The sequence below is a fragment of the Henckelia pumila genome, chromosome 4, assembly GCF_033568475.1.
Source record: "Henckelia pumila isolate YLH828 chromosome 4, ASM3356847v2, whole genome shotgun sequence".
Classification (NCBI taxonomy): domain Eukaryota; kingdom Viridiplantae; phylum Streptophyta; class Magnoliopsida; order Lamiales; family Gesneriaceae; genus Henckelia; species Henckelia pumila.
The window spans coordinates 152,537,078-152,552,552 of record NC_133123.1 but is presented as its reverse complement, the minus strand read 5'-3'; the positions used below and the strand labels follow the sequence as shown (position 1 = coordinate 152,552,552).

Genomic DNA, 15,475 nt, shown 5'->3' with positions numbered 1-15,475 from the left:
ACCCGATGATGTGTCAAATACACAGTCAAAGACTCAACGTCTCATTGATCTGACTGCTGATCGTATTATCAAGCATGTCGATATAAAGATGAAGATCTTTGATAAATGAATATTTCATCGCACTGAGGATCACTTCACCAATATTAGAAATTTGAACAAATTGGAAAGCATTGCGTCTCTTTAAGAAAGTATTCTTGAATGGGCTGAGACTCAAGTTATTTCTCGAGCTCTGGAAAGAAGAGAGTTTGTAAAACTCAGGCTTCAGGAGAGCATTCTTCGATCTCATATTTGTATACAGAGAGCAAAGCGTCATCCCAAAAGTTTGAACATTTTTTATATCTCTGCTGCACTTACTAAACTGGAGAAGGACGCTCATCTGCTAACTACTAAGGCAAATGTAATGAGACAAGATTTTCTTCTGGAAGCTCCAATCAACGCACGGGCTTCTTCATCTGATATGTGTCCTGAGATAGATGATTTGAATTTATCGGATGAAATCAGTCTGTCTGCTGATCCAACTTCACCAACTGTCTCACCTATTAGAGTTGTCTCTCTTCCAGAGACGTCATTAATCAGTGATGTTGCTCCCTCAGATCAATCTGCCCAGGAATTTTTGTCTAAGGAACCACCGACTTCTTCTCAACTTTTAGATGCGTCAAGTGATCAGTTTGACCACTCTGTACACCCTGATTTTGAAAAAGAAATAGAGATACCACTGGCTACATCAACTGTTCCTACAGCCTTTCCAGATGACACTCTTTTGTCTACAAAAAAACCAGTTGGACATGAGTTGCCAGTTGATACCTCTGCTCAAGAAAATTCTTTTATTGAAGAAATGATCGTGGACCCTCAAGAACATATGACGATTTCTGCTATTGATCCGAACTCAGCAATGGTACCGTTCGTTCCAATGGAAGAACGAATTAATCATCTGTATGATGAATCCTTGAAGATTGTCTCTTCTGAACAACTAGTAATGGATTTGCCTCCTATTTTCAATGTATTTAGGACTGATCTTATTCACAGTCTATTCAGGCCTATTACCATCATGTTCAAAGACAATATAAGTCTTCCATCTGCAACTCATTCAAACATCTCCACCCCAGATCCAGGTGAATCGTCGAAGATTTTGGACGAAGTTGCTCTTACACCTCCGAATGTCTCTGCTCCACTGCTTCAAATCTGTGCTTCATCTGAAGCTGCAACAACTTCATCTTCTCATCTGAATAAAGATAGGCCCGATAATTCGCTGTCTGAATCTTTGGCTCAACTATCTACTATTGTCAGTGAATTGCACGTTAATCAGATCCAGGCATTTGCAGAATTTCGTGACTTCAAATCACACGTACTGACAATATTAAATAACATTAGTGAATCTATTTTGAGTGTTCAGATGAAACAAGCTAAAGAATATATAAGTATCCTTCGGAAACTTGACAGACTCGAAGCCTCTACAGAAGCTCACAATAAACAGATTCATGATACTTTTGGTACTCAACTCACGGTTATTCAAGACCTTCTATCTGAGAATAGTGATGCCAAAAAGAGGGAAAAGGTCATAGCCAAAGGCAAAGCAAAGAAGTAAGGACTATCAGATCAAAATAAGAGACCATCAGATCAGAAGAAGAGCAGAGTAGATCAGATCATCTTGGAAAATTAATTTTTAACATTTATTTTGTCTAAAAATTATTACTCGATCTATGATAAGATAATTTTGGAAAGCTCCTTGATCTATCGTTCTTATTGAAATTTGATCCGAAAATGAACTTGGTTTTGACATCACCAAAAAGGGAAAAATTGTTGGAGATCAAACCTAAATAGTTTCGGTGATAGCAAGTCAAAACAAAACCAAGTAATAAAATAATTTAAAGGCTAAAACTATTCGGACTTTTCCAGATCAAATATCCGAGAACTCAAGCAAATCAAGTATTATGCCAGATCGATTGGAGTATAAATAGCCAGAACAAAGTGCCTGATGTCCAGATCAATCGAGAAGACTCTCAACGGACCTTTACAGATCAATCAACCAGATCGAAAGCCCCAATCAACCAGATCTAAATCTTGACTTCAAAGTAACCGTTGCTGAACTTATTGAAGAAAAGACAAAATCATTTAATGATATCTTTGAACGATGATCTGCCTCCATTAAAGTCAAGTTTTGTGTGCTATCTTTTGAAGATATGTTGACGGCTATTTATCACAGATTTGTTGGCGGCTCATCTTCAGAAGTTGTTGGTAGCTCAACGGATACCTATGATGATTATAAATACTCAAACATTTTGAAGATTCAAAAAGAGACCAAGAGTGAAAAATACAAGCTATCAAAATCGAAGTTCATTCAAAAAGCATTCCACTCAATATAACTCAGATACCCTTTTCATCAGATGAAAGCCTCGACATTCTGAGTTAGATAATATCTCCAGATCGATCAAACTTCAAAAGAAGCATATACGAAATCGATCTAGATCAAAGTCATTCACAGCCAATCAGATCAAAACACAGAAACATATTCTGTAGTTGTTTTGTGTAACTCAAAGCAGAAAGTTCGATCTGCTTCGAGAGGAAGTATTGCTAGGAATTCTTATTTAGGCATTGGATAAGTCCTAGATTGGATTGGATTTGTACAAAGCCTTGTATAAATCAAAGTCTTCTAGTGGAATCCTTCTGAAAACAAAAGAAGGGGTGACGTAGGAGAATTCATCTACGAACATCCAGAAACAATTTCATCTGTTTATTTACTGCACTTACTATATTTTATCTGCCTTAACGTTACATACATTCAATCTGCGAGAAAGATTTCTTCCACCTGACTATTCCTCAGATCTTTCGAACAGATCAAAGTTTTAAGCAACAAAACTTCTGTCTGATTTTAACAAATCAGATCGAAGACTCTTTAAATTTTAAAATAGTGTATTCACCCCCCTCTCTACACATATTTTTGATCCTAGCATCTTACTTATTTAAATTACATTTATTTTTTTCGGTTTCAATTATATAGTCTAGTTTTAATATTAAATATCATATGTCCTACTCTTTTAACAATTTATCCCTATTAAATTCATATTATTAATTAACTACTAGTATAATTATTTTATTTTATTATAATTTCACTAAATAGGGGCAATTCAAACACTTTCTTAATATATATATATATATATATATATGTGTGTGTGTGTGTGTGTGTGTGTGTGAAAATACACACAAGCCTAAACACGTGAGACGAAATGAGTATATTTTTACTTTGGACAAAAAAATATTAATGTTGTTTATTACATTAGTAGTCCTTACAATTTTCAAAAATATTAGACAAAAATATTAATTATTAAGTGAATAATGATAATAAATAAAGTGTCACTTTTATCATATTAAATATCATATGCCATATTCTTTTATCAAATTATATTTATTAAATTCATATTATTAACTACTTGTATAATTATTTTATTTTATTAAATTTTATTAAATAAGGGTAAAATGAGAAATTTCTTTATAAAATTTACTTTTTCAAACAGTTTCTTAATATATACGTGAAAATACACACAAACCTAAATAAGTGGGAAGAAATGAGTATAATTTTTATCTTGGACAAGAAAATATTGATGTTGATTACATTTGTAATCCCTAAAATTTTCATAAATATTACAAAAAAATATTAATTATTAAATAAAAAATGATAATAACTAAATGTCACTTCTATAAATATATATATAGATATAGACAAATAAATAAATTAAGACACATTTCAATTAATATAATAATTTTTTAATTTAAGAAATAAATTAAATTTATCAATTAATCTACTTTGAATAATAAATCAATGGAAACAAAATTAAGATAAATTTTAATTAATATTTTTTTTTAATTTAAGACATGAATTAAATATTAACAATTAATATAAATTGAATAAATAAATGGACAAAAATTAATTACTCTTGAATAATCAAGAAAATAAAATGAAAAACCTAAAAAAACATTAGAAATGACAAAAAATATTTAATTAATAGTATTTAAGATAAAGAAGGGCAAATTATAAAATTCACAATTGAAACTAAATAAAAAATGATAATAACTAAAGTGTCACTTCTATAAATATATATATATATAGATATAGACAAATAAATAAATTAAGAAATATTTCAATTAATATAATAATTTTTTAATTTAAGAGCTGAATTAAATTTAACAATTAATCTACTTTGAATAATAAATCAATGGAAACAAAATTAAGATAAATTTCAATTAATAAATTTTTTAATTTAAGATATAAATTAAATATTAAAAATTAATATGCATTGAATAAATAAATAGACAAAAATTAATTACTCTTGACTAATCAAGAAAATAAAATGAAAAACCTAATAAAACATTGGAAATTACGAAAAATATTTAGTTAATAGTATTTAAGATAAAGAAGGGCAAATTAAAAAATTCACAATTGAAACTCATATATTTATAAGAGTAATAGATAATAGATAAAGAAGGGCAAAAATTAATTACTCTTGACTAATCAAGAAAATAAAATGAAAAACCTAAAAAAATTGGAAATGACAAAAAATATTTAATTAATAGTATTTAAGATAAAGAAGTACAAATTAGAAAATTCACAATTGAAACTCATATATTTATAAAAATTAATAATTAATTAATTAATTAATAATATATATATATTAAAAATAATATTTAATTACTAAAACTAATTTTTTTTTATGAAACATATAAAAAATGATATCAATCTCATAAAAGTGACATCATCATAGTTTTTATGATTATAATTTCAATCACGAAACTTAAACCCATTTTTATTGCCCCTAATTAAGGCCCGAGCTATGATGCTCCACCGGGTGTGCTTCACTCGGTACAACATATGTCCTTCATTAGGCCCGAAACCCATACAAATTGTGTGGATTTAGGTGGATCCCGAGCCCAGTGAATGGCCAAAATTCCACCCGATGAAGTTCACCCAGTAGAGCATAGTCATTCCCCCTAATTAAGTGGTCACCTACGTCAATTATTAGGTATTACTGAACTAATGTCTCCTAAAAGACAAATAATTGATTTACACAAGAAAAACATCAATTAATCATTTTTTTTACTTGGAAAAACTCGTAATATTGTTAATTAATATCATTCATTACAAATTTTATCAACCAAGAAGGAAATTATTCATTCACTCATAAGAAAGGCGAGGGTAAAGAAAAAGCAAAAACGAACAATATTATGGTTTTTTTAAAAAAGAAAAAATACATTACAAACTAAGCCAAACAGTCCTTCGCATATGATTAATCGACAAGAATGGTGCTTTCTTACAACATGATTAAGCCAACTAAGACAGAAATAGTCGACCCATTCTACATTAGAAGGCATTGATAAAGCTTTTCTAGCCAAAAGATGAGCCGCCTTATTAGCAGTCCTTCGCATATGATTAATCGACAAGAATGGTACTTGCCCAACCATAGATCTGATTTCCAAAGCCAATAAACCATATGGACCTATATCCTCTTCAATGTTGTGGATAGCCCGAACTGCTTCCACCGAGTCGGAAAAAATACAAACATTGACAAACCTCTGTCTCACACAAAAATCCATTACACGGATAGCCATCAATTCCGCTCCTTTGATCGATCCTTGATATCGAACACACCAAGCTAAAGCACCACGAACTACTCCTTAAACCGATTTCTTATCGCATCCAATCCCATGTCAACATCCAACCGAACATGATTTAAGCTAGGTGGTTTCCACATAGAATCTGCCAATAAAGGCCTAACCTCCCCACTAACTGAATACACCAAATAAACCTTCCAAAAATTTTCCAGAAACCCATAAAACCCAATCCACATATACATCCATTTCTTTCTCGAATCTTCATGTATAATTTTGCAAATTTCATTCCAGGTTGCCCAACATAACATGACAAATAATTGCATCACCAACTTCGATAAATAATTTGCACAATAAAAAAAAGGAAGCATCCCAGTTTTTTTTTTTTTTCAAAAGAGAACAAAATGAGGTATTTTTACAAATATTTCTAATTAACCACCGGACAAAATATAATACAATGGCTCGTCGACCATAATGAAATTTATTTACACAAAGAACACGTACCGTCCGGACATGATCAAGGACGGATCTATCTTATGTCAGTCTTAGTTTATAGCCCACCCCAAATATTTTCTATTACATATGTAAGTTTTTTTACTTGATCTAATGAAACTTAATTTTCACACCGGAAGTCTATATCATCTTCTTAATTCTAGTGCACAACTTCATTTTTGGGAAGAAATTTGCATGTTGGTGTTGCAAATTTGTCATTTTATGATTTTGATTTTTTATGTTATCAAATTTTAGTTTTAGTCACGCAATTGTTTTTGGTAATACTAGTATATTTTTTTATTGAAAGTGATAATTTGACACTATACACTCTAGTTTCATACTAATACTGCATTGTTTTCATGTCAGAGCCAAGTCGAAAAAAGATGAAAGTTGCCAAAAAAGCAAAGATAGCATATTAAAATTGAAATTTGACAACATAGATTATCAAAATCCTAAAGTCAAATATATGTTACCAAAAACACGATTTTTCTATTTTTTTTAAGTAGTGCAATGTAATGACTTTTTTATAATATATAATTTACTGATTAAGTTCAAGTACACCACAACTCTAATTCTTTGATACATCCCTCACATGATGTTTGAGGAGATTAAGGGATGACATCTTTCAAAGGTCGCCATAAGAATTCTAACTTTAGGCGGGAGTTGAAAGCTTCCACATTGTTTTCCCCCAAAACAGATCTAGGTGCCCGGATCGGAAATGGGAAGGAGTAATGTTTTGGTTACAACGAAAATTATAGGATGATTCTTAGGTCAATCTCATGAATTGATCGATGCTACCCCACCCGGATAGTGCCAAGGTGGAATATCATTGGTCCAATCTTGTTGATTTAACCTGCAAAATTGATCTGGGCCATCAATGATGACATCAGAGTTAGCATCGACCCTTCTCAATCTTATATAGTTTTTAAACGTTGAAGAGCTTGTAATTAAAAGTTGAGGAAATAATATATTGAATAAAAAATATCACAATATAATTATTATAAATATAATATGATCTGTACGTTTTTAGCTATAATCTTTTGTAAGTGATAGACGCTGGATATATCTGATTCGAAGATTTATTATGCAACTTTAATCGTTATTTCATGTAACAAGAATCCAATGTTAACCACTTGAAACTCTCTACTCATCAAGATTACAAGAGTCGAATGTACATATGAACTCCATACTCCCAAAACAAACTATCGAAAAAGGCACTATATTTACAATTTCTATCCCAAAACCTAGCCAAATCAAACACCATTTTCCTTATTTTTCTCAAAAAAAAAAGGTGTTCTTTGTTTAGTCACAAATTAAACATTAATAATCAACTTTCACCATCCCAAAGAGAGGGCTGCTTGGGTGTCGAGCCTCCATGCAAACCCTCCGCACTCCATTCTCCAAACGTCGCACGGCAGCGTCGACGACCCCTTCTCCTTCCCGCACGTCGTCACCACCCTCACCCGGCAAGTGAACGCCGCCCACTCCGCCGGCAGCGCCACCCCATCCTCCACCACCACCCTCACCACCACCTCCTCCCCCGCCGCCATCTTTTTATAGGCCGCATTGATCCATCTCACGTTGTTGCTACTGTCCGACACGAAACCAGGACACGTGTCCAGATCCAAGCTCATCACCTTCTCCACGTCCGTACGCCCCAGCACGACGTCGTACCCGTAGCTATCCAGCACCCACCTGTCGGTGACCCTCTCCACCCTCACCCACGACTCAGCCACCTTCCTCCGCCCCGACGCCGCCGCCGCGTCCTCCATCACGTGATCCACACACGGAGGAGCACTCACACGACCACAACCAACGTCGATCGGTAACGGAAAACCATCGACCCCCACACTCTCCTTCACAACCGGCGTCTCCGGCAGCAGAGTAAGAGTCTTAACAACCGTCTCTCCGCCTCCAGACGCCGTTACCTCCGGCAAAGGCCTCCGCTTCCGGCCGCCACACCTCTTAGTCACTCTACCACCACCACCCTCCCCCTCCTTCAAACTCCTCCTCTTCTTCCGTCCAGAAGAACTACCATCCGACCTCTGGCTGATCTCCGGCACCACTCCGGCGGGGACGAACCCACCTGCAGAAGCCGGCTTGGGAGCTATAGGACGAAACCTGAGCATTATCCTGTCCACCTTAGACGCCACATCGTACGCACCCCCGGCGTACCTCGCTACACAGCACCCACCTCTTCCGTTCATGGCCGATCACGGGCAGAATCTATTGGTTTCTTGAAAAGGGTTAGATCTGAATTTATAGTGAAAGTGAGAGGATTGGTATAGGGCGGAGCGGAGCGGCCAATGGGAGTGTAAAGTGGAGGCGCGTGGCCAATGGGAATGGAGGGAGTGGCGCATCCATAGGGGGCACGTAGGGGGGGAAGCATGGGGCCTCGTGTACGGTGGAACTTCCAGAATAATTGTACGTGGTCCAATGAGATTCTAGGACCCACCAGATTGCGCCACGTGGACGTGGATAATGGGATGGAGATCTATTTATAATCTACTAAAAATCTTTTTGGGGTAATGGGTTAGCTGGTCTCTACCTATCATTCTTTCTATCGGTGTTCAAAAAACTTGATTAAGTCTTTATTAATTTTGTTTAACCTTGAATCTTTTTCAAAACACTTTGTTTCGGTCTGTTTCGGTCAAAAGCGAAAAAAAAATGATCAGACATGTGTTGACCATATAAAGCGACATTAAATACACTTAAATATGATTTTTTTAAAACAAAAATTGACTAATAAGACGAAAATAAATCTTAAATTAGCGGTTTTACTAGTGAGTGTTAGCAATATTAGAAATGTACAATATTGTATGACTAAGTGTAGCGATGATGTAAATGCAGTACATATTGAGGGATAAGACAAATTAATTTAGTTTATGTTCGATGACACGTGATATGAAATAAATGATAAAATAAATTGAATTAGAATTTCACAAAGAATTAATGCATAACACTTGAACTTATTATATTTATTCATTATTTACTCCGTTAATTTTGTGAGATGACTACCTAAAATTATAGTTTAAATTGAAAACGCTTTTTACGTTTAAACTCGTAGTAATCGCGCTTAAGCTTAAAAAGTTTAAAGATTGACTTTCACGCTTCGACACCCTTCACATTTTTTAGAATTTTGCTTTCAATGGTACACTGAGTTACCTGTGATTTTCAAATGGAAAAATGTCGATTTTTAGTTACTTAGGCACTGTTTGGTTTGAGGTATGGTATAAGTAATATATAGATAAGTAGTATAATGTAATAAAAAATAAATAAGAAATGATAGTTAAAATTGTATTGGATTTGATTGATAGATTATGGTTTATTTGATTTGATTGATTAAATTTTATATAAAAATGTTAAATGACTATTTTATCTTTTTAACAATAAATAAAATAAAAATTATATTATTTATGAGGGGTAATATAGTAATTTGAATTCAATGATTTGATTGATGTGAGATAAATAATTAATGATTTGATTGATGTAAAATAAATAGTTAATATATAGATAAATAATATGATGAGAAGAACGTGAAATGAGATGAGATGAGTTATACATATATTAGTAATACCGTGAAAAGAACGGTGCCTTAATATATGATATTTTATGGGGAATAAAAAGATTAAAATGGTACGATAAATTTTGTTTTTATCTTGGGTTTTGATGTTGTAAATATCTAGTTTTAGATTTTGGTCCTTCGAGATGGCTTATATTTTAACTTTAGTTGTTTTTTTCACTAAATGTTACCGAAAATTTTTGATGTGAATAAATAAGGAAGAATTATTTCGATCATTGTAGATCTTATTGTGCAAGGTCGTTTTGATGGTTCAAGGCATATTAGTCGTAGTGAATTCTGTTGTGGAGAATTTCGATATGGAAGGAAGTGTTTGATATAATGGAATTTAAAATTAGATTGGTATTTGGTGGGATTTGATGGGATTTGATATAATTAAATGAAATCGACAAAAACTTCTATAAGACGGTCTCAAGGGTCATTTTTTTTAGACAGATTTCTTATATGAGTTATTCATTAAAAAATATTATATTTTATGTCAAAAGTATTACTTATTATTATAAATATGAATAGGGTTGACCCGTATCACATATGAGACCGTCTCACAGGAGTGTTACTCAATGAAATATTAGCAAAAATGAAAAGATTTCATGGAATTTCATGGGATTTAGGTTATAAAGACAAAATAACTTTTTTTTTAAACTAACTAAAATATCATTTCCTCTAAAAACAATACATTTAATTCATAAATATTTTATCATATAGTTGAAAAGATTATTTTGAAACCATTTTAAAATATTTATATATTTTAAAAATTACATAAATTCTTTATTTTTATGATAAACTTCAATTATTTTTAATGCTAAAACTTAATTTATCATAATTTGATGACTTTATCTCAATTTTCTTTTGATGAAATTTTTTTCATTATTAAAAAAATTATTTAATAAAAAATAAATATTTTCCTTATATTTATAAATTATATTTATTATATACCATGTATAAAAAAAATATTTGACTATTAAATATTATTAATAAGAAATATATTTTAAAAATAATAAGTAAAACAAAAAATTTTAAATATAAAATTAGTTTAATTTTAACTATCAAATCTAATTCCTAATTAACATTAGCCAAACACTATAATGGAATTCTAAATCCAATTTCATTTCTAATTCTAATTCTAAATCCAATTCCAAATTTCATTTTTAACTCTTCCAAACACAGTGTTAGTTGTAGTGCAAACAATGCAGCTCATCGTCTCGCACGTTGCACTTTAATTTATCACACCTTTCACCTATGTTTTGTATTGAATGTTTTTTTTGTGACGTGTGAACCCGCAACCGCTATCTTTCGGTGCGCTCTGGATAAACCCCCGGACTAACGCAATAGCCTGCAAACTACGTTAGTCAGGTAAACCACACTGGGTAAACCCTGTGCGACAAACTAGTCCAAGAAAGTGTTGGCATGAGAAATCGAACTCCTGACCTTTGGCCAAGAGTTCACCTACTCCACCAAGTTGAACACCCCTTGGGGGTGTATTGAATGTTTTTACCCTTTTGGTTGGTGGATGTAGTCATATAGCTACCAAAGATTTATCTATTGAACAGTTTAGTTGGATTTTTTAAAAAAAATACGGGTTTTGTAGAACATAATGTATTTTATCAATATAAGTCGAATTAAGTAGGCTTCATTCCTTAATGGATAGTCAAGTTGTAGTGAAATCACACTGTGAAGTGTTTGGCTAAACTTATTAAAAATAGTTGATAAGCTTCTTAATTTAAAAGTTGTTTTAAGAGTTTATAAGTTGTCAGAAAATATTTTTAAAATAAGTTATTAAAGCGTTTGGATAAATTTATTTTAAACAACTTAAACATGTTGATATGTTTGGTTTTAAAAAAAATTTTTATTATCAAAATTACTAAAAAAATGTATAATGTTATGAAGGTAATGTAACAAGTTATACATATACGAAAATAATTTTAGAATAAATATATATTTTTTAAAAAAATAAAACTATTTTATATTTTAATTAGAAAAATTTTATTTTATTTTATTTGAAATTTTTTTAAAATTAATATTTAATGGATGGAGAATATGATGGACATTTACGAAAATATGCAAGGCTATTTTTGAAATATAAAATATTAAAATGAGATCTTTTTTAAAAACAGTTATAAGCTGTCAAACAACTTATTTTGGCAGCTTATAATTTTTTTAAAAAAAATTTGACCAAACAAATTTTAACAACTTGTAAGCGCCAAATCGGCTTATAAGTTATTTTAAAGAGTTTATAAATCATTATAAGGTCAGTCAAACATCCTCTATTGAAAGAAATACCCGAACATTGTTGGTTGTAGGGGTGAGAAAAAATATCGAAATACCGAAATACCGGAAAACCGTACCGAAAAAATTACCTAAATTACCGAAAAAATCGATATACCGAAAATTTCGGTACGGTATGATACTGTACCGAAATTTTCGGTATCGGTATCGGTATGGTAAATTTTTTTTTTCGATATACCGGTATATACCGAAATACTGAAAAATAATTTTTTTTAAAAATATATATATGAAAATTTTCGGTATACCGACTTTTTTGTCGGTATACCAAATTTTTTTCGGTATACTGACAATTTTTCGGTATACCGAATTTTTTTTGAATTCGATATCGGTACACGGTATAGATTTTCGTCATACCGAAAGTTTGGTATACCGAAAATTTGGTATATTCGGTATACGGTACGGTATCGGTATGGAAAAATTCCATACCGATTTTTTCGGTACGATATACGGTATCCGATTTTCGGTACGGTATACCGTATCGACCCACCCCTAGTTGGTTCATTTGAAAAATGTGGTTCGTGAAACTATATATGGATTGGAGCAATTCAGCATAATTTGATATCGACTTGTGGAAAAATGATGCTCCAAAAAAAACAAAAAATTTGACCGTAAGCCAAGACGTAATCTAACTTAATTATAAGATCAAAATTCAAAATTGAAATACTTACATGACCAAAATATAAAATGAACAAACTTACATGACCATTTTAGCTTTTATCCTTATTTTTAATCTAGTATTTTTCATACGATTATATTTTTAATATAGTACTTTTTGTAAAATCAATGATAGTTTCTAAATAAGTTTCGATTATTAATTTTAGTCATTCCCGTCATTATAGTTTTAATTAGGTTTTACTATTAATTTTCATTCCCGTCAAAATCATTGATCATGTATTAGACTGGTAATATAATTGTTAGATTTTTAGTCATTCCCGTCATTATAGTTTTTAATTAGGTTTTACTATTAATTCTCATTCCCGTCAAAATCATTGATCATGTATTAGACTGGTAATATAATTGTTAGATTTTTATTATTGTGTGGTTAAAAAACCTCTCATAACGTTCATATGTTCTTAACAATATAGTCCTTTCGAAAAAAAACAAACAAACAATATAGTCATAAAAATTTAATAATGGTAATTATCCGTTACCTAATTAAGAAAGACTAACATTGATCGTCCGAGTTGCCGGAACATAATTGATTAACATAAGTGCAAATTGCTCAAAATCCCCAATGCAAACATATTTTGCTCTACACTCTCTAGCCACTTTTTTGTATCACATTTTTTGTTAATTTATATCATATCTTGTATGGTTTTATACCACATCTTGTATTGTTTTGTACCACATTTTATGATTAGGAACCCCAAAGCAAAACATGTTTGCATTTAGGAATTTTTGAGCAAATTTCCCAAAACATAATTGATTAAATAAAATATATAATGTTGTACTCTAATACATACAAGACTAAAATTTGCATTTTTTTTTATAAAAAGATGTGTTTTCGGAATCATTAATTGTTAAATTTAATAAAATGTTTTGATATCTTGAATCATTATTTAAGTAGTACAATAGAAAACCGAAATCTGAAATTTATTCATTAAAAAAAATTATATGATAAAACTTCATAAATGAAATATGATGTATAATTACTTGTTAAAATTTAATAAAATGTTTTGATATATTGAAATAATTGTGAAATGTTTTTTCGGATATTTTTTTTGAAAAAATGATTTCATTTAATTTTTATTATTTCCTATGTCATTTTTGCATTTTTTTTTGTTGAAAAATTGGAAATAACGCGTGTTTTTTAGATGTAAGGTTTATAAATTTTACTGGATTCATTTAGAAAATTTTTGCAATTTAAAATTTCTTCATTCTTTTATAATGTATTTTTTTCATGATGTGCCCTAATCTCTATTACTTGAAAAATCATATTTTACCTTCTGAGTATATTGTAATCTTATCGACCGAAGAAGAAAATTTAATATATTATATATGTGAAACTCGTAATTTTTACAACCATCAAGATTTTTTCAGAATAAGTTAACTTAATCATCACATCCTCAGTAGTTTATATTTTTTATCTTTAAATATTTTGCAAGTGTTTCTTTATATAAATTATATGTTTTATTTTTTTATTTTAAAATGTTTATTTTACATTATTTTAACTTTTTATCCAATGAGTCAGCCAATGTTGGGACAATTCCTAAATATATCTCAGTATCTTTTCCATTTTCCGTATTATATCCTTTTCACTTTTCATGTTCTAAATATATCCCTGATTCATTAAATAGTTTCTTGAATTTGTCCTTAAAACTAAATAATGCACATTCTACCCTTTATATCCCTATTTAAAATTTAAAGGCTTAATCCCATCATGCTTCCGTCAGTAAATTAAAGCAGAATACCTCTTTGACCACACTGTTGCCGGGTTATGTCCACCAGGTTTTACAGGTTGTTCCTCACAACCAAACCACGTGATCGCAACCGATGGTTCCTGACACAGACTCCTTCAGCAGCAGCTAGCACAGCCCTATTTCGTTTTCTACCTTATGGCGTATAGTAAAAGCTTAATTTTTTAAATAAAATAACATGATAGAGAAGAGCTTCGGAAATTTATTCAGACAACATATTATTACATAAATCAACCTCTTTTGAAGAGGAGGAAATGACTTGTTTAGCTACTCATAGTAGCCTTGTTCTTGTAATACATAAAAGTAAAACTTAATATAATAGAAAGAGAAATATTACAATGTTTTATTTGTAAGAAAACTGAAGGAAATGATCGATGTCTTCAACTTCCTTAAAATCCTGTATTTATAGCCGAAGTTCCACTCGTTTCACCGAGAAACTTCAGGGAATCTTACAGCTGTCTTGAATTCTTTATGCCATTATTGATGACATCTTTTGCTAGTGGGAGTCACATGCCCGATGACATCTTTTACTAGTGGAGGAGTCAAATGCTTGACTTTTTCTTTTGGATTTATTCTCCTCACATGCCTTCTTTATTGTTGTCGGGGCATCTTTTGCTTTTGCAGTGGGCCCCTGGAAAAACGCGGTTTTGATGGTCCCTGTCCACCTTTGCTTGTCTCGAAAATTTTTTTTCGATCCGTTCGGGGTTTGAAGGTTTTTCCGAATTCTGGCTCCTTCTGGTTTGGATATTCTGGGCAGATATTCTCTGACCATCTTCCGATATGAGCCATACTACAAAATTTTCGGCGAGTTTCTTTACTCCCCGACAGCTTGTTGTTCCACAAAAAGTTCCTCTTCTTTTCGAAGAGTTCTTCCGCAAAAGTCGTAGTTTTTCATGTCATTGTGTTTAATAGTAATGATCCGTTCACAGAATTTTGATAAAATTTGAACGGAAACTTGACCTTATCCATATCGGTGAGACAAACCCAAATACCCCATGCCCTTCTGGTTGAAATTTCATTTTCTCCAAAGGTGGACACCAATGGTATTTCTTCAGATATAGGATCATTGATAAATCTTTGATTATTCATGTCAGGTCTC

General features: G+C 31.5%; 1 protein-coding gene across 1 annotated transcript; it reads right to left on the bottom strand.

Annotated features, from left to right (window-relative positions):
• Positions 1-7,189: 7,189 nt before the first annotated feature.
• On the bottom strand, positions 7,190-8,342 carry LOC140867221 (uncharacterized). The gene has a single exon (XM_073272298.1). The coding sequence runs from the start codon at positions 8,298-8,300 to the stop codon at positions 7,428-7,430; it is 873 nt and encodes a 290-aa protein (XP_073128399.1). The 5' UTR covers positions 8,301-8,342; the 3' UTR covers positions 7,190-7,427.
• Positions 8,343-15,475: the final 7,133 nt, after the last annotated feature.

What these genes read in the sequence shown, in the direction of transcription:
- LOC140867221 (XM_073272298.1), bottom strand. Translation starts at nt 8,300, where the DNA reads ATGAACGGAAGAGGTGGGTGCTGTGTAGCGAGGTACGCCGGGGGTGCG.